Raw genomic sequence first — 27,980 nt, 5'->3', positions numbered from 1 at the left:
AATATGGAAGGCTGGGTGGTTGAATTTAAACCCACCAATCCCAAATGCAATTCCAGCGGCTTTACCGTGCCATAATCTTCCCTGGTGCCTCAAAGAGAATGTTAAGTCTGCAGACTGCATTTTAAACGTATTGTATAAAAGTCATGCTTAAAAAAAGATCATTTAATGTGTGATTAATAAACCACAATTTAATGGTACCAATGAATTAAGTAAGATGAGTTTCCAATCTTTAATCACTCTCCCACATTTCATACAGTAACATATTTAAACACTACATATACACAGCCAATACTGTAATCAAATTGGCTAACAAACATATCCAAAGCTATCTGTTTCATAAAATGTACATGTCTGAACAGTAATCAACATGCTCCACTAACAGAACACCTCTGCTTTAATTCTACATAACAGGAATAAAATAATGATCTCACTTCACATCAATGCCTCTTTTAGTAAAAGTATCTGCAAAAACATATAAAAACAACCACATCTCCATCTAATACACTTACAAAAAACACTCACTTTACACAGTCACGGGACTGAAAAACTAGACCTCCCAGCAAGAAACTATTATAAAAAAATACACAAAATTCATAATTGTAACTAAATTTAGAAACAGTCAGAGATTCTAGGCTCTGTGCTATCACAAAGAAAAACAAAACTAAAAAAATCCATTTACATGATAGCCACACAATAACAACTTCCAAAATTTAACATACATAAATGATGAATTGGATTAAGTTTCTGGGTATACATCATTTGATTTGTGCCAGATAAATTAACAAATTACAATTAGAAGTTGTGTGAAAACTGTTTCAACCCGGCATGGTCAGCACAAGATTAGAACAACAACATTTAAAGGGTCAATAATTATTACTGCACTTTATCGAGCAAGGATTAAAACTGGTATCCGGTAGTAAACATTTTTAACAAGAGCAGCATTCTGCGCAAGTATAAAATATGTAGCAATTATACCTGAGCAAAAGCCCTCTACCATATATAATTGTCATGTGTGTAACATTACAGATATAATACCTAACATTGTACAAACAACAGTATCTGGTCAAAACAATCTTCACTGAAGAGTGTCACAAGACCACTGTTCATTGAAAAGAAATGAGTGCAACACATGATTTATGAGAAATAAATGAAACTGATATCTATGTTTGAATGGCATGTGCAAATTCAGCAGGGAACAACATGAAAAAATTTTATGAGTCTCTAGCTTCTAAGGTCATAGTCGCTCAAAGCCTTTAGCAAAGAGCAGACAAACTTAACACCAGGCTTAAGTTATTTAGCCTCAAGCCAAACATTTGTATATTTATGATAAATATATTTTCCTTTTTTTACCTATCCTTCTTTTGTTCCAGGAATTAATTCGGGTTCCAAAACTCAAGATGTATAAACTTTTTCATGCTGCTCTTATCTGCACCACTGTTTATAACACTTTGTGATACTGAAATACACATTCAGACACTAACAATTCCTGTAAACACTTGCAAGACAATACAATTTGTTTTACCCACATTATAACAAAAACCAACACTCTTCTTTTTAGAATTTAGCTGAAATTAATGTTGCATAAAAAGTTACAATGAAAGCATCCAACTGTAAAAAGCTTTTTGGTAAATGTAGCTGTGTTACCTGTTTTGTAAACCAATGTAATGTAACAAACATTATGTAAAATCACTAAATGCATATTTCTTTTATAACAAAACTGGTATGTCAAAATATGGGCAGTCCCATTATTGTCTTTCAGAACAACAAAAGTGTATAAGTTTTTAGCAAGCTAAATTCTACAATTTAATATAAGGTAAATAAGTACTCTATCTGCTGTGGAATGTTTTTATTGCACCAATTGCTCTCTGTTCAACAAACATTTGCACAGAGAGAAACACAAAAAATGAAGTTCAGCATGAGCTGCTTGTCAAATAACATCATGCATACAGCTGGATTCAGCCTGCTCAACCCATCCCTGAAGGCTAGCCTCTACGGCTGATTACTGAGCCACCACTTCGCCACTACCACGTGGTGCTGTGTTCCATATTGAGTTTACTTGTACCTTCAGTCTACTATTTGTACTGAGGTATGACTCATATTTAGTATGTGCACCAGTCACCTTTCTCTAAAGCAGTACATACTGTATACCCATAAAAAAACTGTTCATATTTTACAACAGTATTAAGAGGAAGGATAAGTGTTGGGCATTTTGTGTTAGAGATTCACAGGGTTGTAGCAAATGGATGCAAGGCACTGTATGGTACACACAATTGATGAGTAAATCCTACAGTTTGTGTACTAGCATGTAGATGTGATTGGATAGTAGGCCTGACCAAGAATCTGTACAGATATGATCAGTGTATTGAGCCATGCTGCTCTGGTGCCAGCAAGTTGATCTCAACTCAATAGCAAGTTGACTCAGCCAAGCAGCTACTTTCCTCAATCAGTAAAGATTCTGGGATGGCACAACAAGCTGAATCTAGTGAAATGCACAGCTCTAATCTTCAGGAAGAGAAAAAAAAAATATTGTATGCAGTTCCCTCACCAATTGTCAGTAACATTTTATACCCATTAAACACTACTAGTTTGCACAGAACCACATCCATACAACAAGAAAGTCAAAGCACATTTATAGGGAAACATGGTGAGGAGAGATGGAAGGGGTGGGAGGGGGGAGGTTGAGGGAGGGGGAGGAGGAGGGGGAAACTGGAGGACTCCCAATCACCTCTTCCAAAATTGAGAAATATTAGCACAAGAGTATTCACACAATCATCAAACATTCCACACCCACCATAATACATATCTGAGTACTTGCAATTTATTACTTATACAGTATTAATACTTCCATATATAAGCGTGACAAACTTTGATTATTAATGACAAGTACATCAAATATAATAATGAAACAGTGACACAACAGAAAAAAAATGTGGCAAATTCTGCTTTTTGATTAAATATCTTACTAAAATTAAGTACATAAAATACTGAAAGCGTTTTCTTTCTATGTTACAAAACTTTCTTTATGAAGTTCTGTTTTACAAAACATCTAATAATACTTTGCTGCATCATTTAGAGAAGGGAAAAGATGTCTTTCTTGGAACATGGATTCAAAAAGCTCATTCCGCAAAGCAGATGGAGATGCAGGCGTTCTTGTTTTAACCAAGTCCATGATCTTCAAAAAAGCCTTGTGGTGTTTCTTCCTACAATGAAGAGAATTTAACAAATAGTGTGATTTCATTAATTCTGTAATTATATTCAAAATCTGTTATAAAACAACTACATCATGAAACCTAAAAAATTTCAAATATAGACAGGCCATGATTTTGACTGACATTTACAAAGCGAAAATAAATGTCTGAAGTTCCTCAGTCAGAAATCACAGAAAATGTGGCAACAGTCGGCTGCAGGAAGTCAGCAATATTGTTAATGAATAGGCCTATTCAAAATAGGTTATATTTTAAAGGATGCCAAACAAGCTGCCTACAAGAAACTTGTTATTAAGAGAATCAATTTTGCTGCTACAAGGACAGGATAAGTCTCTAATAACATGTAGGTTCTACAGTTATTTAATAGCAGAATACTGCTTGTTAAATCAAATGTTCTAATCTTGTGAGCACAGAATCTCTGAATCTCACATCTATTGGCACACTAGAAGAGCATCACTTTTCATGAATAACCTTTTCTTTTTCATAACTGAGAACCTTCATGTGGCAAACACGGTGATATGCTTCAAGAAATGCTCTAAGTGCAAAAGCAGACATCATATTTTTACTTTAATAAAAAGCATTCAACAAGATCCCTCACAGTCAGCTGATACTACAAAATTGCCATACGAGATAGCAACTTACACGTATGACACTGACTAAAGTTTTAGCAGCAGGGAAAACATAGTATGCCTCATCTGGACTCATGATAATGAATACGCAAAAATAGGTATCATTTTGCAAGGAAGTTAAACACAGTCATTTATGTTAAAAACGTGTGGATGAAATTGACAAAGCTTGTCTTTTGGAAAGGTATTGCACCAAGAAAATTAAATAAATCCAGTATGACATTCCCATACAAGTGAATATCTCCACATTTGAACATAGGTAAATAAAAGTGATAAAAAGGAGTCCTCACTAATGTACTATTTCAATAACTTTGTATACTGGAGAATGTTTACCCTCTATCTCAATGTCAGCACTTTCACAATTTCATTGCAGAATCTACATCACATGAAAAAACTTACAAAATATGTGAAGTGCCTCACACAATACCACTAAATGATATCTGGGAAACATGGAGATCATTTTATACCAAGTCTAACATAATGTTAGATATTCTTATGGGTCGTTAAAGAACAATATGAGTAGCTTGATATTTTCATCTCCCATTCTTCAATAGTGTAGTAATATAGTAATAAATGGAGCTATAAATGCAAGCATGGAAAGAGCCATCAGAAGTAGCACAGAAAACTGTACAATGTAAGAAGCTGAAGAGAGATTTCTTTTTCCCAAAAAACTTTTACCAGGAGATCAGTACCCACTTCAAGAATTTACATGCTTGTTTCATGAAATAAAAACACACACACACACACACACACACACACACACACACACACACACACACACACACAATAATTAGTATGTTGTTGCCTCGAAAGTACAGACTTTTTTTCCCTTCCATTTTTAATAAGACCAATAAGGAACTTAGTCTGACAAAGAAATGGGCTGATTTCTAAATTCCAGTCTAACATCATAACGTTGTGCCAACTGAAATAGTACAGTAACATATAAAACAAAAAAAAAAAAACAAAAACAAAAAACATTTATTTAGGAAACTATGGCAGTGTCACCTGAACCAGAATAACAGCAGCATTCAGATCTTATATTCCTCACATAACCTTAAGGAAGCAAAAGCTCCTTAAGTAATCTGTCATCAACCTCCAGTGAGAGACTGAACACTTGAAATATTGTGCAATTCAGTTCTGCTTCAGCACAAAGCACCATACTTACGGAACCATAACGATGCTTAAAGAGAACTTGAGAACCATGACACAAAAGCAACCTTCCGACTTACAGGGAATCAAAAAACTTAAAGAAAAAAACATAGTTACCAGAATCAAAATGGGCTTTATGGACTTTATCAGATGTCAGGTGAATGGTATCAACAGCCCAGTTATGTATCTCCAAAACCACAGGCTGCATGAAATGCTTGGATTTGCCAAAACTAAAGCTATTGTACCTTTTCTCAGAACACACTTTGAACGCAAGGTTGACATTATGAAGCGGACTACGCCACTACCAACAGACATACAACAAATAATACCATAAACCAAACGACACGTGAAACACATGAAGACCCAAGCAACACTGAGAAACAGCTGTGCAGGTGTCCACGATGCTGCGGTGGTGCAGAAACAAGCAACCTTCCCACTTGACACGTGAGGCAGAACTATTGGGCTAAGGAGACAAACCATTCTTTGAAAATATACAAAAGCTGTTTTACAACCATCGTAGAGCTATTGCGGTGTGTGACAACCAGCATGCAGGGGATCTTGAAAATGAGAGATCATCTGTTGTAGTACAACACGTGCTTGGATTCAGAAAATGTTTCAACATTTCCTGATATAACCGGAGTGTGCACTTCGATATTTACCTTTGATTTTGAAAATCAGTCTAAAATATTGACACATGAAAACTGATATTTCACAAATGGACGTTATGTATGGTACAGCAATGATGCAAATGATGGCTTCGATGTGATACATTGAAATGGTAATGACTCAGAAATGAGTTCTCTCAATCCCAGTGACCACAAGGGTTGCCTGTGTTTCCAGGCTTCGTTTTTTTCAGACATCGCTAGTTTCTGGATGTGCAGCTTTTGAGACATATGACAGGTAAGATAAACATTGGTCGTCAACATCTTGTATCACCAGAGGACAGGTGGGATGCCCACTAAGGTGTGTAACATTCATAACAAGGCTGTGTCCTGCAGCCTCTGTATCTTGTCTGAACCAATGAAGGCCCACTCATGACTCCTGCACTCCAAAATGTGGCAATACCACTTGAAAGAATTATTCGCAGTTACTACACAACACCACTTTAGAACACTGCTGTTAGGTGTGTTCAGGTTAGATTAGATGTACTTTTTGTTCCAATTCATCCATAGTTTGGAAAGCCTCAAATATGTACATGCCAGAAAAACAGGAATAAACAGTCAAATTTAAAAGGCATAAATTAATACCTTATCACTGAGACTCCAAACTATATTATCCAACACCTAATTATTTTTCATCTATTTCTTTAAGTTTAAGGCCATAATGCATGATGAAACTGACCCCCCCCCCCCCCCCCCCCGCCCTGCCCTGCCCTGCCACCTAATCACAGTAACACCAGCACCAGTATCACCACTACCTACCCTACTTACCCTACAACACCCAACCCATTATCTCCAAGCCCACAAACATATGGCCACCCCAAAATCATTATTCTGTTTTAGCCACTATAAAGTGTACACTAGTATGTTCTCAATCTGACTTCTGTTACAAATGTTTCACATTTCCTATCTAAGTTTAAGGACACTACTGACACGAGGCCCAAATAATAATCGATGGTAAGGTAATGTAGTCCATAACATCAAGCCATTAATGATACATGTGATGTTTTAAGCACCAAAATAAAACTTGTAATATGTAATAAAATATTAATATTTTAACAGTTTCAATACAATATGGTGTCATTAATGGAATATATTCAGAATTTCACTCAGTTGTGATCTTTAAGGCTTCTTCCCTTAATGGCACGATGACAAATTCTATATATGTTGAGAGACAGCTATTTTAATGAACTGAATTTTTATTCCTTACAGTCGGTTTTCCCTGTTCACAGAAGATAAGAAAGGAAATCAGTTAACCAGCGGCGTAAATAATGGCCTTGCTGTGCAGGAGGGGTGGGGGAAAGGGGGAGGTGGTGACCACACGAAGGGGATGCAGAAGTATGATTTATTTAAAAATGTATTCTTACTTATAATTTAGCCATGTAAACTCATGTATGAAATGCAAACAGAAGTGTGCTAGCAATTATTTTGTACCTTTCCAGGTTTAATGTTAACAAGAATGTTACAGTGTATGGCGGCCAGCACTACATGCAGCGTACAGATTTCACCAGTGCTATTTTTTTTTACACAAGCAGTGGCTATTACGTCAGCTAGCACTCAGCAATGTACTACCTACGTCACTGCGTATTTCCTTCAGTTGGTATTGAAAATGACAGGCCCTTTTGGTAACAATTCCACAACGACAAAAATAATCAATTTTTGACAATGTGATGTAATTGGACACACAATAAATCTGCTCACCAAGCAGCGGCAGGAAAACACACATATAAAAAGGGTTTTATATATGCAAGCTTTCGGAGCCAGTGGCTCCTTCTTCTGGTCACCTCTCTTCCTTTCCCTTCAACCCTTCTGCCAGATGAAGGAGCCTCTGGCTCTGAAAGCTTGCATATGTTAAATCATTTTTTTATATTTCTATCCTCCTGCCGTCACTTGGTGAGTAGTTTTTTATCCATCCAATAATAAATCAATAAGTTCATTTTTTTTTTTAATTTTTGTAATGGATGTAGTGTTACAAAGCAAGTGAACTGCCAACAGAAAATGATCCTGATATTACAACTGCTTACAACAGGCATCTTCATAATTCAGTTTAATTACTCTTCTTGTATAGTGTACTCGCATTAATCTGAACTGCCAACAGAAAATGATCCTGATATTACAACTGCTTACAACAGGCATCTTCATAATTCAGTTTAATTACTCTTCTTGTATAGTGTACTCGCATTAATCTTAAACTTATTGCTGTTTTTTCTTACATGGGTTGCTCTTAAATGTTTGCATTAAGTTAAAACTACAATATGTAGTAATAGGCAATATTTAAGTAGAGCTCAAATACAGAAAATTGAAGTCTGCCAAGGTGAAGAAGTTAAAAAGACAATGAACATAAATACAAGCATCCAGTGTTCAGCTACATGCCCAGAAGAGATATCTACTAAAATTAGTGACAAAAGTGAAATCAGAGAAACGTCTGAGGATTTAAAAGTTGAAAGTAAAAGTCAGTACTGTCATAAAAACTCAACGAGGGAAGATTCTAACACTTTGTAAGTTCATAGAGAATGTAATACTAGCTTTGAAAACGGACCACCAGTAATAAACACTGATTCACCAGCAAGACATTGTACTACTCAAATTCAAAATAATCAGCAAACTGCACATTTTAGCATCGATAAAGGATTATTCCAAGGCAAACTGAATGAAGAGACTAAGCTAAAATTTATAAACAGCATGCCAGGCAAGCCTCAATGCCCTTTCCTTAGAGACACTGAGACCAAAAGATCGTTCAACTGTGATTACTATTACAATTATACTAATACAGGCCACAAAACTGAACAATTTTATGTATGCTCTCCCCTACTTTAAACACAGTATACTGTATAGCAAGACGGTTGTTTGGAGGTGGAGAAAATGCAAGGCACAATAGACAAATTAATGACGCAAGGTCTAAGCAAGAAAATAAAAGTACACAAAACTTGTGCTTCACATTTAAATCCATCTACTACTTACAGCATGAGGAAACAAGACAAAACCATTAATATGCATTTCGATGAAGGACACAACCAAATGAAGGCTATAATTTCTAGAATAATATTTTCTACACATGTCTCTTCTCCAGGTAAATCTTTCACGTGAAAGCCCATAAATTCAAAACGATGTGTTACAACTGTTAAATAATTGTGTTTCATAACGGGTCATCCATGAAATTAAACAGCAGCCATTTTTTCACTGACTGTAGACACAACTCCAGTTGTATCAAGAAAGGACCAACTTAGTGTCATTGTAAGCAGTTTGAAATAAAAGGAATTCCATGAGGTAAGGGGCTTTGATGCTGAGAGTTTTGGAAAAGAAATAATAACTAATTTAGAAAAGAATGACAACATACAAGTGGACAGCTGCAGAGGTCAAAGATACGCCAATGCTGCATCTATGAATGGCGCACACACACAGGTCCACAGTCAAGAATTGAAGCATTTGTCCCAAATGCTGAGCTCATACATTATTCAACACATGACTTAAATTCAGTACTAAATCATTCAGTCACAAATAAAGTGGATCTGCAACAGTTTAGTCATGAATGAAATGGAACTGCAACATTTATAACAGAAAATACAATGCATTTATGTCTTCTTTGGTGCTTCTGCAGTTCGATACTAACAATTGAGTGAAACTATTGCAACTGACAAATGTTACAGTGATTCTGAAGAAATAGTGCTCAATTAGGTGTTCTTTCCAACTTCTTCAAGCTGCAAGAAATAATCAAGTCACCTTAAGAAACTATTTTGAAATTGTAGTAGAAAAATCAATAGTACTAGCGAAGTTTGGAGCATTGTCCAGAGTTGATCTCAAAATATATCCACAAAGTGAAGAAATTTTTTGGTGAGCTTACTGCAAATCATAGAACTGTGGATACACTCTTTTCAAGACACAGTTTTCAATTCTTGTGTTGATATTTCAATTCAACAACGAAACCACTGGAGGAAAAAAAATAAAAAATAAAATAAAAAATAAAAAAATCCCTGAGAATTCCAGGTGAGAGGAGGAAGATGGAGTCAAGAAGCTCCTGATAAATTAATGGAAATTAATTAATGGTGAGCACGGGGAGGGAGGGCAGCATAACATAATAATGACTTTTCTTTAATCTCAGCTGAACTATATAGTAGCCACAAGCAGCAGTTTAACTGCAGTTTTTAAATATCGATAATTTATATGGAATGAATACACTTTGAAATAATAAGTATTTTAAAATTTGTCGTTCATAAAACAATAAATTCTGTTTCAATCAAAGGTTGAAACACAGAATTTTCTGAGATTTTATGAAATTTCCCTGATTTATCCAGATAAAATGTAATTCCCGAGAATTCCAGCTTTTCCAGAAGAATCATCATCCTGCAAAACAAACATTTTATCAGCCATCAGAATGTCAATTACTATTTTTCTTTCTTACATCCTATTTGTGTTTTTAAGTTAGAAAATGAAGATATTCAGAGCAGAAAATCATTAGGAAGTATGAATCAGATTCTACCATAAATTGTTCATTTGAACTTATTAGCCTAAAAAGACTTATGTCAAAAGAATTTGGAAAGAAAGGAAACACGGTGTCGATTAAAGACCTCACAAAGTGTTTGTTTGTCGAAAATATTTTTCTTGTAACTAATCTCCATAATAGCACAGCTCTCCAGCTGTACTGGACTCCACAAGTTGCTTCTACTACATCAAGATGATGATTTTCTAAATTGAAATTAATTAAAAATTTTCTTAGAAACTCCATATCTCAGCATCCAAGAAGTTCTAAGCACTGAACATAAGACGTGTGTTCTCTAAACTTGGTAGACATTGTACAAAATTTTTTTGAGTGCTAAGCTTACGGGAACTGGAAAGATGTGTGTGCTTTAGCATATAGTTTCACTTCGAAAAACTGAGATGATGTTTATTCTACAAGAAGTGTCTGCATCCACAGTTGAAAGGTCAGCATGGCAGACTGCTATGCAAGGGGCCAGGTTCGATTCCTGGCCACACTGGAGATTTTCTCTGCTCGGAGACTGGGTGTTGTATTATCTTCTTAATTTTATCCTCAATGACAACTCGCTGAAGTGGCATCAATTAAAATGACTTGCACCAGGTGATCAGTCTACCCAATGAGAGACACATGCACTATATTTTATTTTATATTCCTGCCCCCCTACATGGCGTGCATCAACAAGTGAGTTTATTTCACTTTTAATCTAGATTACGATGTGAGAATGTCTGTTTTCTTATTTGTTCTTTCAAGATTTACTATTACCACAAGGCCCCCAAAAATTATTTGCCAGAGGGGTGGGGGTGGGGAGGGGGGTGCAAATCCTTTGTGACGTCACTGTGTGTAATATCTCACTGTGACAGGGTAAAGATACATTACAGAATCAATTGTGGAATACTTTAGGAACCATATAAGCATAAGATGGACCCCTGATCCAGGAGTAGCATCTTAGACTAGTAATCAAAATGTCACTGGTCCTGGGTCTGAACCCTGACACTGCTTAAATTCTGAATAAAAATCATCAGTGATGATGACGCGGACTTCCGACATAGAAAGTCACCCCCATACTGCCAACAGGCTTGTCAAAGACGGCAGATTAACCGACTGAGGTTTAGCGCACTCTCTTGCCACTGGGGCGGGAACTTTCTCCTAAAAGGCAGAGAAATCAGCAATGATCAATGGCATGGGATTGCAGAAAACAATGGAGACCACTACATTAAAGACACATAATGTGTATCCACAGTAGATGTGACCCGTAATTGAAAAAAAGTGTCATGATGATCTCTCCACTGCCAAAAGATTCCAGACTAGTCCCACATTCAGATCTCTAGGAGGGGACTGCCAATGGGGAGGTGACCATGAGAACAAGATTGAATAGCTCTACGAGTTGGGGCCTGGAATGTCAGGAGTTTGAATTGGTAGGGCAGCTATAAAATCTCAAAAGGGAAATGTTAAGGCTTAATCTAGATATGTGAAGTGAAATGGAAAGAAGACGAGGATTTCTGGTCAGGTGAATATAGGGTTCTATTACTAGCAGCAGAAAATGATATAACGGGAGTATGATTTGTTATGAATAGGGAAGGAGGGCAAGAACAAGTTATTGCGAACAGTTCAGTGACAGTGTCGTTCTCATCAGAGCTGATAGCAAACCAACTCTGACAAAGACAATTCAGGTATACATGCCGACATCGTGGGCAGCAGAAGATATAGAGAAAGTAAACGAGGATACTGAATGGGTAGTTCAGTACATAAAGGGAAATGAAAATGTAACAGTTATGGAGGATTGGAATGCAGTTTTCGGGGAGGAAGCAGAAGGAGGGGTTATGGGAGAGTATGGGCTTGGTAGTAGGTATGAGAGAGATGAAAGACTAATTGAGTTCTGCAATAATTTTCAACAAGTATTAGCAAATATTCTGTTCAAGAAACACAAGCGGAAGAGCTATACTTGCAAACGGCCAGGAGAACCGAAAGATTTCAGTTAGATAACAGAATGGCCATGCAGAGATTCCAAACTCACATAGTAAGACTGTAGGACATACTCAGGAGCAGATATAGACTCAGATTACAATTTAGTAATGATGAAGAGCAGGCTGAATTTTAAGAGATTAGTCAGGAAGAACCAGGATGCAAAGAAGTGGGATACAGAAATGTTAAGGAATGAAGAAATATGGTTGAAGTTACCTGAGGCTATACATGCTGCGATAATGAGTAGTTCAGTAGGCAGTTCAGTTGAAGAGGAATGGATGTCTCTAAAAAATGGTATTTATGGAAGTTGGAAAGAAAAACATAGGTACAAGGAAGTTAATAGCAAGGAAACCATGGGTAACAGAAGAAAAACTCCGATTGATCGCCAAACGAAGGAAGTACAAAAGTGTTAAGGGAAATTTGAGAAAATAGAAATAAAAGTCAATCAGGAATTATATAAATAAGAAGTGCAGGGAAACTAAGGTGCGATGGGTGCATTAAAAATGTAAAAAAGGAATAAGAGGCACACAGCAATCGGTCACAATCCCATTAGTTTTTATTACTCTTGCAGACCTAATAGCCGAAATTTAGATATGCAAGAATAATAAAAACTAATGGGACTGTGGCTGATTGCTGTGTGCTTCTCCTTCCATATAGTCTATGGTTGCTGTGCACAACAGTTCCTCATGAAATCAAAGTTGGTTTAATGTGAAGAAACTAACAAAGAAATGACTGTCAGAAGGACTGACTCAGTATACAGAAAAGTCAAACTATCTTCAGTGAAATTAAAAGCAAGAGTGTTAGCACTAAGAGTGCAATGAGAATTCCACTGTTAAATGCAAAGGAGGGAGTGGAAAACTGAAAAGAATACACTGAAGGCCTCCGAGAGGCAGAGCACTTGTCTGATGACAAGATAGAAGAAGGAACAGGACAGAAACCAACAGGGAAGATATAGGGGACCCCACATCAGAATCAGACTTTAAAACGGCTTTGGAGGACTTAAGATCATATAAGGCAAAAGGGCTAGATCAGAATTTTTACAATCATTGGGGTAAGCGGCAACAGAATGACTATTCTTTTTGGTGTGCAGAACGTATGAGACTAATGATATATGAGCAGACTTTTGGGAAAACATTATCCACACAATTCTGAAGATTGTGAAAGCCAACAAGTCCGAGAATTACTGCACAATCAGCTTAACAGTTCATGCATCCAAGTTGCTGATAAGAACAATATACAGAAGAATGGAAAAGGAAATTGAGGATCTGTTAGATGACAATTAGTTTGGCTTTAGGAAAGGTAAAGGCACCAGAGAGGCATTTCTGATGTCGGAGTTGATAATGGAAGCAAGACTGAAGAAAAATAAAGATACTTTCATATGATTTGTCAACCTGGAAGAAGTGTATGACAATTAGGGGTAATCCATAGGGAAAGGTGAGTGACGTACAATATGTACAGGAACCAAGAAGGAAAATATGAGTGGAAGACCATGAACACAGTGCTCGGATTGAGAAGTATGTAATAGACAGGGGTGTAGTCCTTCACCCCTGCTGTTCAATCTGTATATTGAGGAAGCAATGACAGAAATAACAGAAAGGTTCAAGAGTGGACTTTAAATTCAGGGTGAAAGGTTATCAATGGTAAGATTCACTATCCTCAGTGAAAGTGAAGAAGAATTACAGGATCTGTTGAACTGAATGAACAATGAGTTCACAATATGGACTGAAAGTAAATCGAAGAAAGACCAAAGTAATGGAAAGTAGCAGAAATGAGAACAGCAAGAAACTTCAATCAGTATTGGTGATCATGAGGTACACAAAATTAAGGAATTATGCTATCTAGGCAGCAAAGTAATCCATGACGGACAGAGTAATGAGGACATAAAAAGCAGACTAGTGCCAGTAAAAAGGGGATTCCTGGTCAAGATAAGTTTACTGGCATGAAACATAAGCCATAATTTGAGGAAGAAATGTCTGAGAATGTCGATTTGGAGGATAGCATTGTATGGTAATGAAACATGGACCAAGGGAAAACGAGAACAGAAGAGAATCGACACATTTGTGATATGATGCTACAGAAGAATGTTCAAAATTTGGTGGACTGATAAGGTAAGGAATGAGGAGGATCTCCGCAGAATTGCCATGTAAAGAAATACATGGGGAACACTGACAGGAAGAAGAGACAGGATGATAATCCATCTGTTGAAACACTGAGGAATAAATTCCATGGTATTAGGGGGTAAAAACTGTCGAGGAAGACATCAAACAAATAACTGAGGGCTGAGGTTGCATGGGCTACCCTGAGATGAAAAGATTGGCACAGGAGAGGTATTCGTGGTGTGGCGCATCAACCCAGTCAGAAGATTGGTGATTCAAAAACAATAAATAAATAAATAAATAATATGCATTCAACTGAAATGATTTGAAGAAATTGTAAAAATCCTAAGCCAGAATACAGTGGCACAGATATGAATCCTGCTCCTTGAATAGAAGTGCAGTATCTCGACTAATGTGATGCTTAACTCTATTCCTAGCAAGACACATCATGTTTTTATACAATGAAGATTACATTCTGACTCAACATTCTGGCTTTTGCTGCTTCCCACTTTCCAACAAATACTGGAGATCTCTTTCTAAAATGAGGTGATAAACATGTATATATGCCAAAATACAAAATAAGGACATCCCAAGGCAATCTCAGGGCAATTTAAGCAATGTAACTGCTGGGTTGGAAAAAGAATACTCATGTTGCAAGTATGAACAAAGTAGTTTGGTGTGTCACCTTCAGACCTTGTACCGACAGTCAGTCTTACAATCAAGTACAGGATAGGCAACACATCTTATATCAGCGTATTTGATCCTGGTTAGATTATATGTGCCTGAAGGGACATTCCATTTCCGAGTTCTTGCAACCACTGAAATTTTCATATGCTACTGTGTCACTGGTGTACCGCAAATAAATCAATTTCACAAAAAAATGCAGTTTGCTGATTCAGCTGCCATTGGAAATACATTGATGGGTCACCAATTATTACTGTGGATTAAAATACCAGACCGACTGACCACATTGCAGCAAATTACTTGTCCATTTAATGCCAGAGTACGGCACCAGCACTACCACCACCAGCACCACCACTACCACCACCAACTCCAACAACAAATGAACAGCCAGACCATCCAGATGCTATGAGGTACAAGAGCCACCACCCATAAGTGAATTTCTGTTCATAACACATTATGGACCATAGGTTAGGGGAGAGGTGAGAATACTTCACAAGGTGTTTAACAATGAAATTCACCGAACAGCTGTGCAATTGAGATTTTATTTTATTTTCCCTACCAGTTTCAGCAATTCATTATGCCATCTTCAGGCACCTCTTAAAAATAATCAATATTGGCATACTAGGACCATACGTTCCGGGATGTCATGACTTCTCAATCTCTGGTAACCCCTAATGGATCAACAGAGACTTCACAAGGTGATCAAAGCATGAAGGAAGAAAAATGATTAAGATTTAATATCTTGTCAATGACGATGTGATCACAGACAATCAAAGCATGTAAAAATGTGCCTTGGACTAAGCAGCAGCACTACACATTGGTACACACCAATGGTCCTGTCAGTCTGCCACTGTCATTCACTCACTAACGAATAATACACAAGTAACCACTTTTTCACCCACAAATGACTTGTACTTTCATCACAACAGTGTCCCACCTTGTTGTTTTGGAATTGTGTCAGAATGGTTTGAGAAATGGTCCATGTACATCAGAGTACTTGTGTGGTCTCCGGATCACCTGATATCATTTATGTTGAACATATTTGGGACAAAACCTAACAAGTATGTACATCTGGGACTCATGCCAATCCTCTGAGGCATGGGTGGCCAGGATGGCTTCAAATGCTTTTGGTGTCTCATGCAATATGTCAATTTATAATTTTATACGTGTGGAGATCTCAAATGTACAGCTTCCAACATTTTTCTTCCCCAAGCAATTTGCTTCAGAAAGCTGCTGCCAAGAACGCCAGAATATCAAAATTTCACCCATCATAACAGCAAATGAAACAGACGAGTAATTGATTGTTGCTTCAGGTTAACACTTTGAGGGAAGTCATTTTCCAGGACAAGACTGTTTTTTAATCAAAAGAAATACTTTATTTACTTTAATTAATTATCAGTTAATTTAATCCACTTGACGATTATAAGCAGTAGTTATGCAGAGATTAAGAGGACTGCATAAGATATGCAAGCAGGAAAGCTGTATGAAACCATTCAAACTGACGACACCATCAACAACAACAATGGGCTTTCTCAACAAATGCTAAAAAACATTTATAAAATGCTTACAGTATTTGATGATCCACACAGCATTGTGGACAGAACACCGATGGCACCCATAATAAGATTGTAGCACAACCTTAGTATGTAAGAGCACAACTACCACAAATGTGAAGGAAAAAATGCAAGCCTTATGCCAGTTGCATGGACCAATAGCATACATAATTCTTTAAAACAGGTCAGCATAACACATGAACTAATACACCACTTGGAGTTGTCAGCCTAATAACCTAACTGGTTTACACTTGAGCAGCTACTCCACCTTCCTCTCCTCCTTTTTGTTTTGTGAATTTAATGTCCCACATGGAATGGAGTCATTAAAAAAAGAGATGTATTCATTTTAAAGAAATGTTTTAATTTCTTCCTATCTTTTTGTTCAAATTAGTATAGATCACAGAACTGCTTCCACTGCATCTATGTTACACTAATGGACAATGACAGCTACATACTGCACTAACCTTTTTCAAACTACAGAGGTAACCTTCATATTTATAACACCATTTGGGCCCTGCCATCCTTATGAACACATTTCTCATTGAAACATCTCCATGAAATATGTTTGTCTATCTAATTTTACATCATGCCATGCACTTAAATTCACTACCAGCAATTTATTACACCTGCTTGCAATTTCAAATTTTTAGTAGAAACTGGTGCAACAGTCAAACTAACAATTTCACAGGTGTAATAGCACTTAATTGAGATAATGAGTATTAAAACAGCACTAATAATTTGTCATATCTACACTCCTAAAGTAGCTTGTTACAGCTTTCACATATACAGTGACTGTTTTCTTTCACACAAGTTCTTGGGATCACGATTTGTGATGCTGCTTACTGACACAGAAATCCTGTTTTCACTTTCTACTGAACACTTCAGATATTTTTTGTAGTAGGAAAGTCTTAAATAGTTTAGTCTCCATCTTGTGAGCCCAAGGGAGAAGCTGCTTCAAGTAAATAAGCAGCTATATTTACATGCAAAACACTGCATCAGTGCCTTTTTATAATAGGCTTACACAATGCTGCAAATGATGATAATTATTATTATTATTATTGTTTTTCTTAATGCAAATCTTTGTACCTCCCACAAATTCTGTAATAGTTCTTAAATGTTACATATTTATATTTCGATGGTTACTACAGTTTTAAGACGGAATTCAGATACAGCATACAATAGTAAAAAAATATCATCGTGCAGCATCAAGTTGCTTAGATTTAAAGATAGAGCGCAAGAGAAAGATGTCCCTGAAGACCAATATGAAACTGGTATCAATAATCATGACAGTGCCATTTTCACCAATATCAAAATATATGTTCAAATCACACAGTAAACTTTTGAAAATCCTTTGCGTTAATTATTATTTTTTATTTGGGAAGAAACATTCTAAAAAATGTTCTTTTCGTAAAAACATCACAGCCACATTAATTAATTGTATTCTAACTGAATCTTTAACAACGCAATCCTTTACTATGAACTCAACTAAAATGATCGACAGATGAAAGTATGCCTGTAAGTTAGCTTTCAGAAAACGATAAAGCATTACAAAATCAGTTTAATTTAAATTATACTCCAACTCTGTATCATAAATTGGTGGCTGAATAATGGTGAGTTCCAATAAGTTAATACCAACAGCAATGTAAGAAGGTTTCCTCCTTGACCTCTTAATTGTTTTACCAAGCAATTTAAAAAAGGAAAAGAGAACATTATGGTAAGAAGTAAAAGTCATCCACAATAAGTACAAGTCTGCTCAGAAATTCCTTAATTTTAGAACTCTTATGTAACCAAAATACATCATATTATGTAGGTCACTGTGTGAAATCAGAAAAATACTTACCACCCTAATAAAAATTTGGACATGCAGTGGTGGGAGTGATGATTATGTTGAGGCTGATTATTCATAAGAATCACACAAAAGTGTCTCAAAAACTGATTTACAGTTTAACAGTTAAAGTTGAAGACAATAATGTAGTAATTATGATCTAAATACTTCCAATAGGCTGTATCATATCACAAATACTACTGTAATGTTTGATACTTGACACCATGTCTTAGGAAACATGTATCTTTTGTTGCAAGAAATAAACAAAGAACTTCTGGGTCACAACTTTTTATTTACTGATAACTGGTTTCTATTTTTGGTGCACATCATATTCAGGTCTGGCACTGCAAAGTGCAGTTTGTCAACAATGTGTGAAACAAACACCATCTGGATCACAACTTTTTATTTACCAACAGCCGGTTTCAATCGTCAATGAAGATCATCTTCAGGTCTGGCGCAGTAAAGTGCTATTTATCAACACTAACATACTGCACTTAGCGCCACCATACTTGAAGATGGTCTGCAGCACAGATTGAAATGGGTTGTCTATAAATAAAAATTTGTGATCCAGATGATGTTTGTTTGTTTATTTACTGTAATGTTTCATTAACAACTTTCAGCATTTGGCACTACAGTTCATACCTATTTACAAAAGGAAGAAAGGGGTAAATGAATTTACGAGAAAATTTTCTAATCCGCAGAGGCTCAACCCAAAATCGCATTTGTCTTCCCAAGAACTGCTCCTTATTTCCAATGTGGCCAGTTTGAAAACCTGCATTGTATACCAGATACATCCTTGGTCTTTGAGTAAATATATCAACAGATATATTCTATTCCAAATAAGAAGTATGGAAAAATTATTAAGTTTCAGATAATATTTCTGTTTATTAGAAATGTTATGAAAACATATGCAGTTGTAAATATATGCAACAAAATGAAAACTTTAACATAACAATGGCATAAATACATTCCAGTTACAAGAAAATGTTTACAAAAATAAATGCTTTTGACATATCATCATACAATAAATATTAAAGGCTAAACCATAAAAAGATAATTATTTCTTCAACCAGATTCTAGCAAACAAATATAAATTTTATCCATTCATTTACAATACAAAAACACTGTCATGGATTTAATAGAAGAAGGCTGGCTTCATGCAATATCCTGAGAAAGTCTCACTTCAAAGAAAAATACTGTTTCACTTAGCAATGAATAATAGGAAGTATATAATATTTCAAATGCACAACGATGCTCATAATTTCAATTTTGGGAAAACTGTTTCAAACAGCCAAACATTGTCATGGATTTAATAGCAGGAGGTTGGTTTAATGAAGAACTTTGAGAAAGTCTCACATGAAAAGAAAAATATTGTTCACTTACTTACAAATCCTTCAACTGCACAACAATGCTTTCAATGTGAATGTTGGGAGAACTGTGAAAACTGTTTCATACAGGAAGCTCATCTCTCTCTTTCCCCCCCCCCCCCCCCCCTCTCTCTCTCTCTCTCTCTCTCTCTCTCTCTCTCTCTCTCTCTCTCTCTCTCTCTCTCTCTTTCTGTGTGTGTGTGAGGAGGGGATTGTTTGACACAAATCTGTATCACAAATATAGATGTCTTAAAACAGCTCACTTAAACTTAACAAAAGAAGATTGTTAAAGTGGCAGTGATATTACAGAAAAAGTGGTAACCAACCATCCTTTGCCTAATTAGTGCTTCTCTGCCCACTTGTCATTTAAGACTGTATAGTGATAAAAGGAGTGACAGTCCCATTACACTTCATTAAAATGGTGAATACTTGCAGAAAAGGAAGTACCAGTGGCTATTTAATGAAATGTAGTTCTGAATAGATTCCTTATATTTCTCATCGATCTGCAGAACATTTGAAACTGCTTAAGCACCATTTTGTCCACTTAAATAATTATGAAACAAGCCTCCAGTACCTTTCAGAAGAAACACAATACATACTTCTATATAAACGTTTCTAAATTATCTTCATGATTTAATTTTTCATATAGCAAATTTTACAGCTGGAAGATCATTCAATCCACAAACAGGAATAAGTGGAGGAAGTTGTTACAGTACGGAAATTTTTGTCAATGGCACAGCAACCACTAATCAAAGCGAACAGCAACAACACCAAAACAAGACCATAACCTTAACCTAAGTCCAAATGAAAGTTTTAAAAAGACATTTCAATGAATAAGACATGATGTTCACCTTTATTAAAAATCATTACCCATCTGATTGATACCAGGAAATGCATGCTCAATTCTGATCTCTCAAAATCAAAAATTTTCCTTGGTAGATGGAAACAATAAGAACAATGACACAAAACCTGATAAAAATTATTCATAGAAATAGTAGAAAGAGATCAATGTAGGAAAACAGCAACATATTAGCAGATGGTGCTTGATCAGTGAGGAGCAATGTTTGGGGTATTTCTATTACTGGTGAATTCCACGAATATGATATTTAAAATTTTTTCATAATCTTTCAAGTATTTCTCTCTTCAGACTGACTAGTGAAACAATAACTTCATTTTCCTCAAGTCCCAGATGTTGAAGTAGATATGTATTTATATGAAATCAGGCTTCAACACTTGGGAGTTGTTTTTTAAACATTTCCCGGTTATGTCACCATATTATCAGATGAAATTCAATGACTGAGTCTCTGTACAACTTCATAGCGTTATCATGCTCTCATATTCTAAGAATTTTATCAATAGGTTATTTTCAAATGTCAATTACATGTTAGTTTTTCTCCATCATTGTCTACACAGCCTCAATCTGCCAGCAATGAAAGGCACTTTCCACTCAGGTATGAATGAAAATAAAGATTTAAGGTGATCAGAGTTTAACATCCAACTGATATCAACAAAGATCAAGCTGTAACACACACTAGACATTGTGTAGTAACAAATATGTTGAACTGATAGGGGTACAAAAACATTTTTTTTCTCACTCACTGCAATGGAGAGGAAATAAGAGTGTGGGATGTACATAAGTGATCTATCACAGAGAATTAACTAATGTTATCTTCTATGGGTATTAGTGTCACATCAAATGTACTCTAAGTGCTTTCTTATCCCAACAATGACACTATGTCGTTTTTGTAATTTGTGTGTGTCTGAAAGGGATGCTCACTGCTCTATGTTTTCACTTTTTCTTTCCTGACTGCTGTTTTCATTCAGAGTGAATAGAGACTACTCCTTGGCTTTTACTCATACTTGTAAGCTTTCACTTATTTCTTCCTAGCCACATTTTGTTTCTGAAAAGATCTCAGGACAACAGATTTAGAAAATATTTTGTTCCTTGAAGTTTTGTTTTTATATTTGTAGAGAACTTTGCGATTATGAAGTAGGTTTGGAAACAACATGTGGAAACTGGAATACGTTTGTATCCTGCTGTGCCAATGACATACTTCAACTTTCACGAACACCAGGAATGAGGTCACTATGTACTATTCAATAATGTGTCACAATATGCTTCCAGCTTTCACATTACAAATTTGAATTATTTCACACAGAATGTTAATGCTAACAAAATTAATTTCATGGAAAAATATAATTTCAGTATTGCATTTCATTAACACACTAAGTATTATTGCTATGTACCAAGGAGGTTAAATCTGACAGTTTTGCTAATCTTGATTCTTGTGCTTATACTATGTCAGTCACAAATCTACTATTCCATTCAGTTTGTTGGAGGATAGACTTTTCTCAAAAATTTTGTACAATTATTCTTAATAACGTATTTTTAAATTACATAATTTAAGGAATAGCTGGAAGCTTTTTTTTCCGCTGATTACAATACAGCAATATAAATTCGTGCACATACTGAGTTCTGAACTCTGTAAAAATCTCTATAAAAATCTACTCTCTATAACCAGAATTATTGCATATTAGCCTGGAAACACAATATACGAGGTTTTTCTCTTATCCTCATATTAACTCTTGTTGTAACACACACAAGTATCAAATTTAAATCACAATTTGAAATGTGTATTTGCTTCACAGTAGTCAAACAATGAACAACTATCTTCACCAATAAATTTACTTCTTAGGTTCCAAAATATTTAAAAAATAACAGTTCTGGTGTGAACAACATGCAGCAGAAGACTAGAAGCCACCTCAGCTGTTGCTGTCCATGTGTCTGAAGGTTTGTACTTTGGGTGCACCAGCCACTACAGAAGCCCTATCTCCCTCAGAGCCCCTTCCACTGCTTCATCCTTCAGAATGACAGAAAATCAACTTTTGCAAAACCAAATTCCACATCCAGGCAAACTAAAGCTGAGAGCTACAGAACCAATAATCATGTTAAATAGAAGAGAATGCACAGTCAACAAAATGAAATATTTTACTAGCTATGAGAAATCTGAGGAATGTTGGCACAATCTATGTGTGTGTGTGTGTGTGTGTGTGTGTGTGTGTGTGTGTGTGTATGGAGAGAGTTCTTGCAGCAGGAAATAAGTACCAACAAAAACAACAATGTTGTTTTTAATATCATAACACTGCCTAACAATAAAAATACGAGTAAATCATCACTGTATGAGAAGCTCTGTTAGTAAATAGTAAAGAATGACTACAGCTACTACAGTGAAACAATAAATTTATTCACGTATGTTATACTGATCTACATTAAGTTTTTAGTTTAACACAGATTCAAAGACAAAGCAAAGAAATAATATGCAAGATATCTATCAACAGGCTTTATTCTACTGACTAGCATAGTAACAAAGAAGAAAACTAACAACACAACTGAGAGGCTTGCACAATGATACTTCTGTGAACACTACGTTATATATCTAATTTATAGAATACTACTGTAGTAGGCCGAACACAAAAACTTTTAAAAATGAATGTTATATTACGTACAGCATGCAACAATTGTTAGTGTTGAGGCAGCAGATTAACTGCAAGACACCAGTTCTCTTTAAAGCTGTTGATGTTAAATCATAAATTTTAAATATTTGTCAGTTATGCACCTTATGGTACCACAAAAGTATGGAAGGGGGAGGGGAGATGGAGGATATTACAAACTAGAGATTTCTTCTTCTGGATTGTCCTGCAGGCAATGCCTGCAATGAAGTCTTCAATTAAAAAAAAAAAAAATGCTTGGGACTAGTATTGGATACCAGCAGCTTAGAGTTTACTGAAAGAAGCACACAGAATCATTTACAATGATTTATGTATGTATTACAAAGAAATGAGAATATATTGTCCCTAAATAACAACATAGTTTTTCATCACTGTATCAACAATCACACAAACTTAAAATAACTTTAGGAAGACAAGAAAGCCAAGTATAAAATTTATTTTAGATATGTCTGCCAGTCAGGTACCTGCAAGGAAAAAAGTTAGATGAAAGATCTATGCAGCTTCCATTTTTTTCTCTATATATATGGTACAAATGTGGACTTCACCAGTATGCAAACTCCCTATGGATCAAAAATCCATTCAACAAAGATGGAAGAGGCAGTTACAGTAATATGCAATTTGAGTACTGAAGATTATGTGCACGCATTTTTACTATGAGAAGTCTTAACATCAGGTGGCACTTTCACCAGCATTAATGGCACGTGGACTACTTTACATCAGTGAAAATGACCTAAAGAGAAAATGTGCTACAAAAATAAAAATAAAGAAATCGGATAACCAAGCAACAAAAATTTTTTTGCTAACGAGCCTGTTTATGACAAACAGATGTAATATCTGACAGTATTTTAATTTAGGAAATAAGATGATGTAAGATGCTTTCAGAAAGAGGAAATAGGAATTAAAGGAAGACCAGAAAATGTACAATCCATTCTGAATTACACTAAAAAGTATGTAACAACTATGTTAATCAGTTTCCCTTATCTCAGTGCATTCAGAAAAAGGGTACAACAGAGAAGACTAAAAAAATCAAATTATCCCACATCAGAGTTATTTAAAACATGATCATTTCATGAAACGCAGTCAATTTAGGATGTATCTAATTAATTATATTTTACAGATTCTTTGAAGTGCATATAGAGTACGCTGAAGAGATGGCTCTTAGTATTCTCTTATTCTCCTGTGAAACTACATAAACTTATGGCTGAGGATAGAATAGAAGGAAAGAATGCACACAGGGAGGAGAAGGTGGAGGAGTGCAAGAGAATGGAAGTGAGAAGAAGAAGTGGGGAGTGGGCTGAGGTTGTCAAAAAATCATTTCACAGTTTATTCTAAATAAAATATCTGTTATTCATGTCGGAAACAACTGTTTCGAATAAGGAGTGTCAGCCCACTATGGTACACAGGTGTAATTGCAATTTCCCACTGTACAGGATCAAAATCATATGAGTGCAAATCATCAGCCAGAAGAATATAAATACCGTATGCCACTATTAAGTTTACACCTTAGTATTACTAACAACATTTGTCTGTGTGCTCTCTCAACTACAATAAAATCAGTAGAGAACTTATAGAAGAAAAAACAATATGTTTTCATATTTTACCATGCTCATAAATTAGTACAATTACAAAAGTTTGTTAATGTAACATCATTAACCCTTCACCTTATAGTGTGGCAGACATTCTAAAAAGATAACAATATATATAATGCATATCTCTAGTTCATTTACTATATAATGGGAGACATATAATACACTACTGTGAAGTGTTCTCCATCAACAATGTATCACGTGTATGCTAAGGATAACGACAAACACTTTAAACTAAGCACTGTGACTTTCCACGTTTCACTGGTGGTTGTGGACATTTGTGTTCCGTATCCACTGTGGCTAGTAACAGCTCCTTATACAAACTGTTATCAAGTGTGTATGAATGTAGTGTCAGTAATCTTACAAGTTATTGATTTAGCATACTTCAAAAATATAAATACCTCATTGTAATGTCTTGCATTGCACAGCACAGAGCAGTAAATCATTAGGTTGACATACAAGTCAGTAGATTTTTTTTTTTTTTTTTTAACTGAGAAACCATTTTTATGAAAGTCATGCCACATATAACTAGTATTTTGTATAGCCAGTAATGTAAAGCTTTCAGATACTTAAGTAACTTCTGTGTAGGTTTAGGTTATACAAGAAGTAATCAGCCGAGTGTTTTATAGATAAAATTTCTTTCACAGAATGTAAAACATTCCACAGTATTAAAAATGCAAAACCTGGAAAATTATGTTTATATGAATGATTTTCAGATCTACTGCAGGGAAATAGACTTGAGTCATACATATAGCAACATGCATACCAAACTTGACAGAATTATACCTATCTTCTATGATCTACTAATATTAATAAATCAGTACAAATCAGTACAACATACAACATATGCATAATCCTGCCAGGTTTTATATTTATAATACCATAGCATGGTTAACATTCTACAGAAAAAAAATTATATGTATGAAACTCAAACGAGAATGGTCCAATCTGACATGTCAAAACCCACCATGAGATTCTTTTATGCAGAAAGAATACAACAAAATAAATGCAGTGCCAAAATCACAGCTGCTAAGACACACCACAAGTATTTCTTAAAAACTGTTGAATTTATTTGTTTTTGTCGCATAAAGAACCACTTATGACAGCAGTTTATACAGCCCTCCTTCCGTAGCACGTAATTAGCCATGACGAGAGTGTAGCACCATTTAGTGTGAATATCCAGAGTGTCACTGTCAATTTGAAGCACCTAAACTATACAAAATAGTCATGAATCATTTTTTTTTTAATCAGAGGCAATTTCTATCAACAGCCAAACTGTTGCGGATGTAATTCTTACAAAGGTGACTAACAGAGGAAAATAAATCAAGGGAGTGTTTGAAGTTACATTACAGATAACTTCCATCAGTCGTCACTTAAATGTGTTGAAATGATATAATACTTACACATACATCATTTTATAAATATTACTATAGCATAGTTCTCATGATAATTTTTGAACAACATATTTTACTAACAATGAAACAGTTGCTTGTTTATTCCCCATAGTCGACACAAAGTGAAGAGTCATTTGAATGACGAAAACAAACATTTTCCTTCCACCAGGCACACATGATGAAAAAAAATTAATGCTTTCAGGCACTCTACGGTAATTAATAGTTTTATTTAGACAGAACTGCAGATGAGTAAGGAACAGTTTTGGTCACTGCTCAGCTCACTTGAAGCAGTTCATAAAACATGCTGATGCAAACTAATAAAGAACATTTCTTTAAAGTCAGTACTGCCATTAGACTGTTGTTTATTTACAGTGATAAATTTACACTTACACAATCATGATTTCGGTTTCAAAGTGCCATCATCAAGTGTTTCAAGTGTTATATAGTGCCTAAGATGACATACTCTCGTATTTAAAATACACTATTAGTCACATAGTGTATTTTAAATACGACAGTATGGCATCTTAGACACCGTATAATACTTAAAACACTTGATAATGGCACTTTGAAGCCGAAATCATGATTGTGTAAGTGTAAATGTAACACTGTAAATAAACAACAGTCTAATGGCGGTACTGACTTTAAAGAAATATATTATGACTGTGGCCCCGCATTATGAAAAAATTATTAATGAAGAACAAATGACTTAAATTTAAAAATTCCGTTCTCCTGATAAACCTCAAGCGACATGGAACTGTCGGAAATTATTTCCAACAATTTCCTTAAAAATACTTACCACAGTCAATAAATTCGTTATTGAGAGTCTCACTGGTTGTTCAGGGAGGAATCTGAATTATATCAACCCTCTTTTCATCATCCTCCTCAAAGACAGAGGGGTCGTTATGTCCGTATGAAGAGTCGAATACAAGCAATGAATCAATTTCTGCAAGTGTTTAAAAACAGTTTTCAATGAAATGTTAAAACTTATTCTTTCCTATCTTTTCACATTACAATAGGTCTGTTATAAGATTCTTGCCACTAAGCAGTCTCATTTTTAATTTTTGGTCCTACTGTGCCTTGAGGTCCCTGAGGACAGATTTAAAGCTCCAGAACAGTGATCCGCTCATACTCCTCACTGCTATCGTTGCAAAAGAATGTTTCATACCATTAACTGATTGCGCAGTAGACTCTGTCTTTTTTCATAGCGGAATGATAAAGTGCAGTTTTCTTGCAGTTCTTTCAGGAAATGCGACCAACCAACACCAGTGCAACAGATGTAGTGGAGGTAACAAGAAGCTTCACCTTCACATCAGGTACAAACTAATGGCATCTCTTCTATACCTTTACTAGAAGTAAACATTGTTATTTTTTGACTTCCTATACTGTAAGAAGTCTTGAAATCAGCAATGATCATCTCAACTGGGATTTGGAGGACCCAGACAAGAAATCTTCATTGGTAACGGTGCAATGCATCTCACAAGCAGCTCTACATGGTTTATATCTCAAGAATACTCCTGTTGTTGGTGTTATGTATTTAAGTTTGGGGTTTGTGTTGGTTAGTATAGGGGGGAGAGGTTGATGGGAGTTTGTGGTCAACCTGTACAGTAAATCTTTTGGATAGTTTTTCTATTTGTATAGTTCACAGTCAGATTTTATGAAGCAGGACCATTTTTGCACACTGCCTAACATTAAACACAATGAATATTAATTCAGCTTCAACTCCATTGCTAACACTTATCCTATCACAAAAAAACTTTGTGTTCTGCCTTGTTCTGTCTTGTCATGTCAGAGAGGTCCACCATATGAGTGTCTAGGGAAGTGATTCCAGTGGTGGTTTCCCGTTGTCTTCCACTGATGATGATGAAATGATAATGAGGACAACACAACAC

The 27,980-nt window shown here is 35.6% G+C and overlaps 1 protein-coding gene across 2 annotated transcripts in view; it reads right to left on the bottom strand.

Annotated features, from left to right (window-relative positions):
- Positions 1 to 215: 215 nt before the first annotated feature.
- Positions 216 to 27,980, bottom strand: part of LOC126473857 (AP-1 complex subunit sigma-2) — a 64,475-nt gene continuing 36,710 nt past the window's right edge. Inside the window, exon 5 of one of the 2 annotated variants that reach the window (XM_050101188.1) lies at positions 216 to 3,200. In XM_050101188.1, the coding sequence (XP_049957145.1) occupies positions 3,156 to 3,200 (45 nt within the window). In that variant the 3' untranslated portion in view covers positions 216 to 3,155. Of the gene's footprint in view, positions 3,201 to 18,506; positions 22,463 to 27,980 lie in introns of those variants that run through there. The other variant, XM_050101195.1, reaches the window with a different exon arrangement.

Source organism: Schistocerca serialis, chromosome 1 (genome assembly GCF_023864345.2).
Source record: "Schistocerca serialis cubense isolate TAMUIC-IGC-003099 chromosome 1, iqSchSeri2.2, whole genome shotgun sequence".
NCBI classification, from domain to species: Eukaryota; Metazoa; Arthropoda; class Insecta; order Orthoptera; family Acrididae; genus Schistocerca; species Schistocerca serialis.
This window is presented reverse-complemented; position numbering and strand designations above follow the sequence as displayed.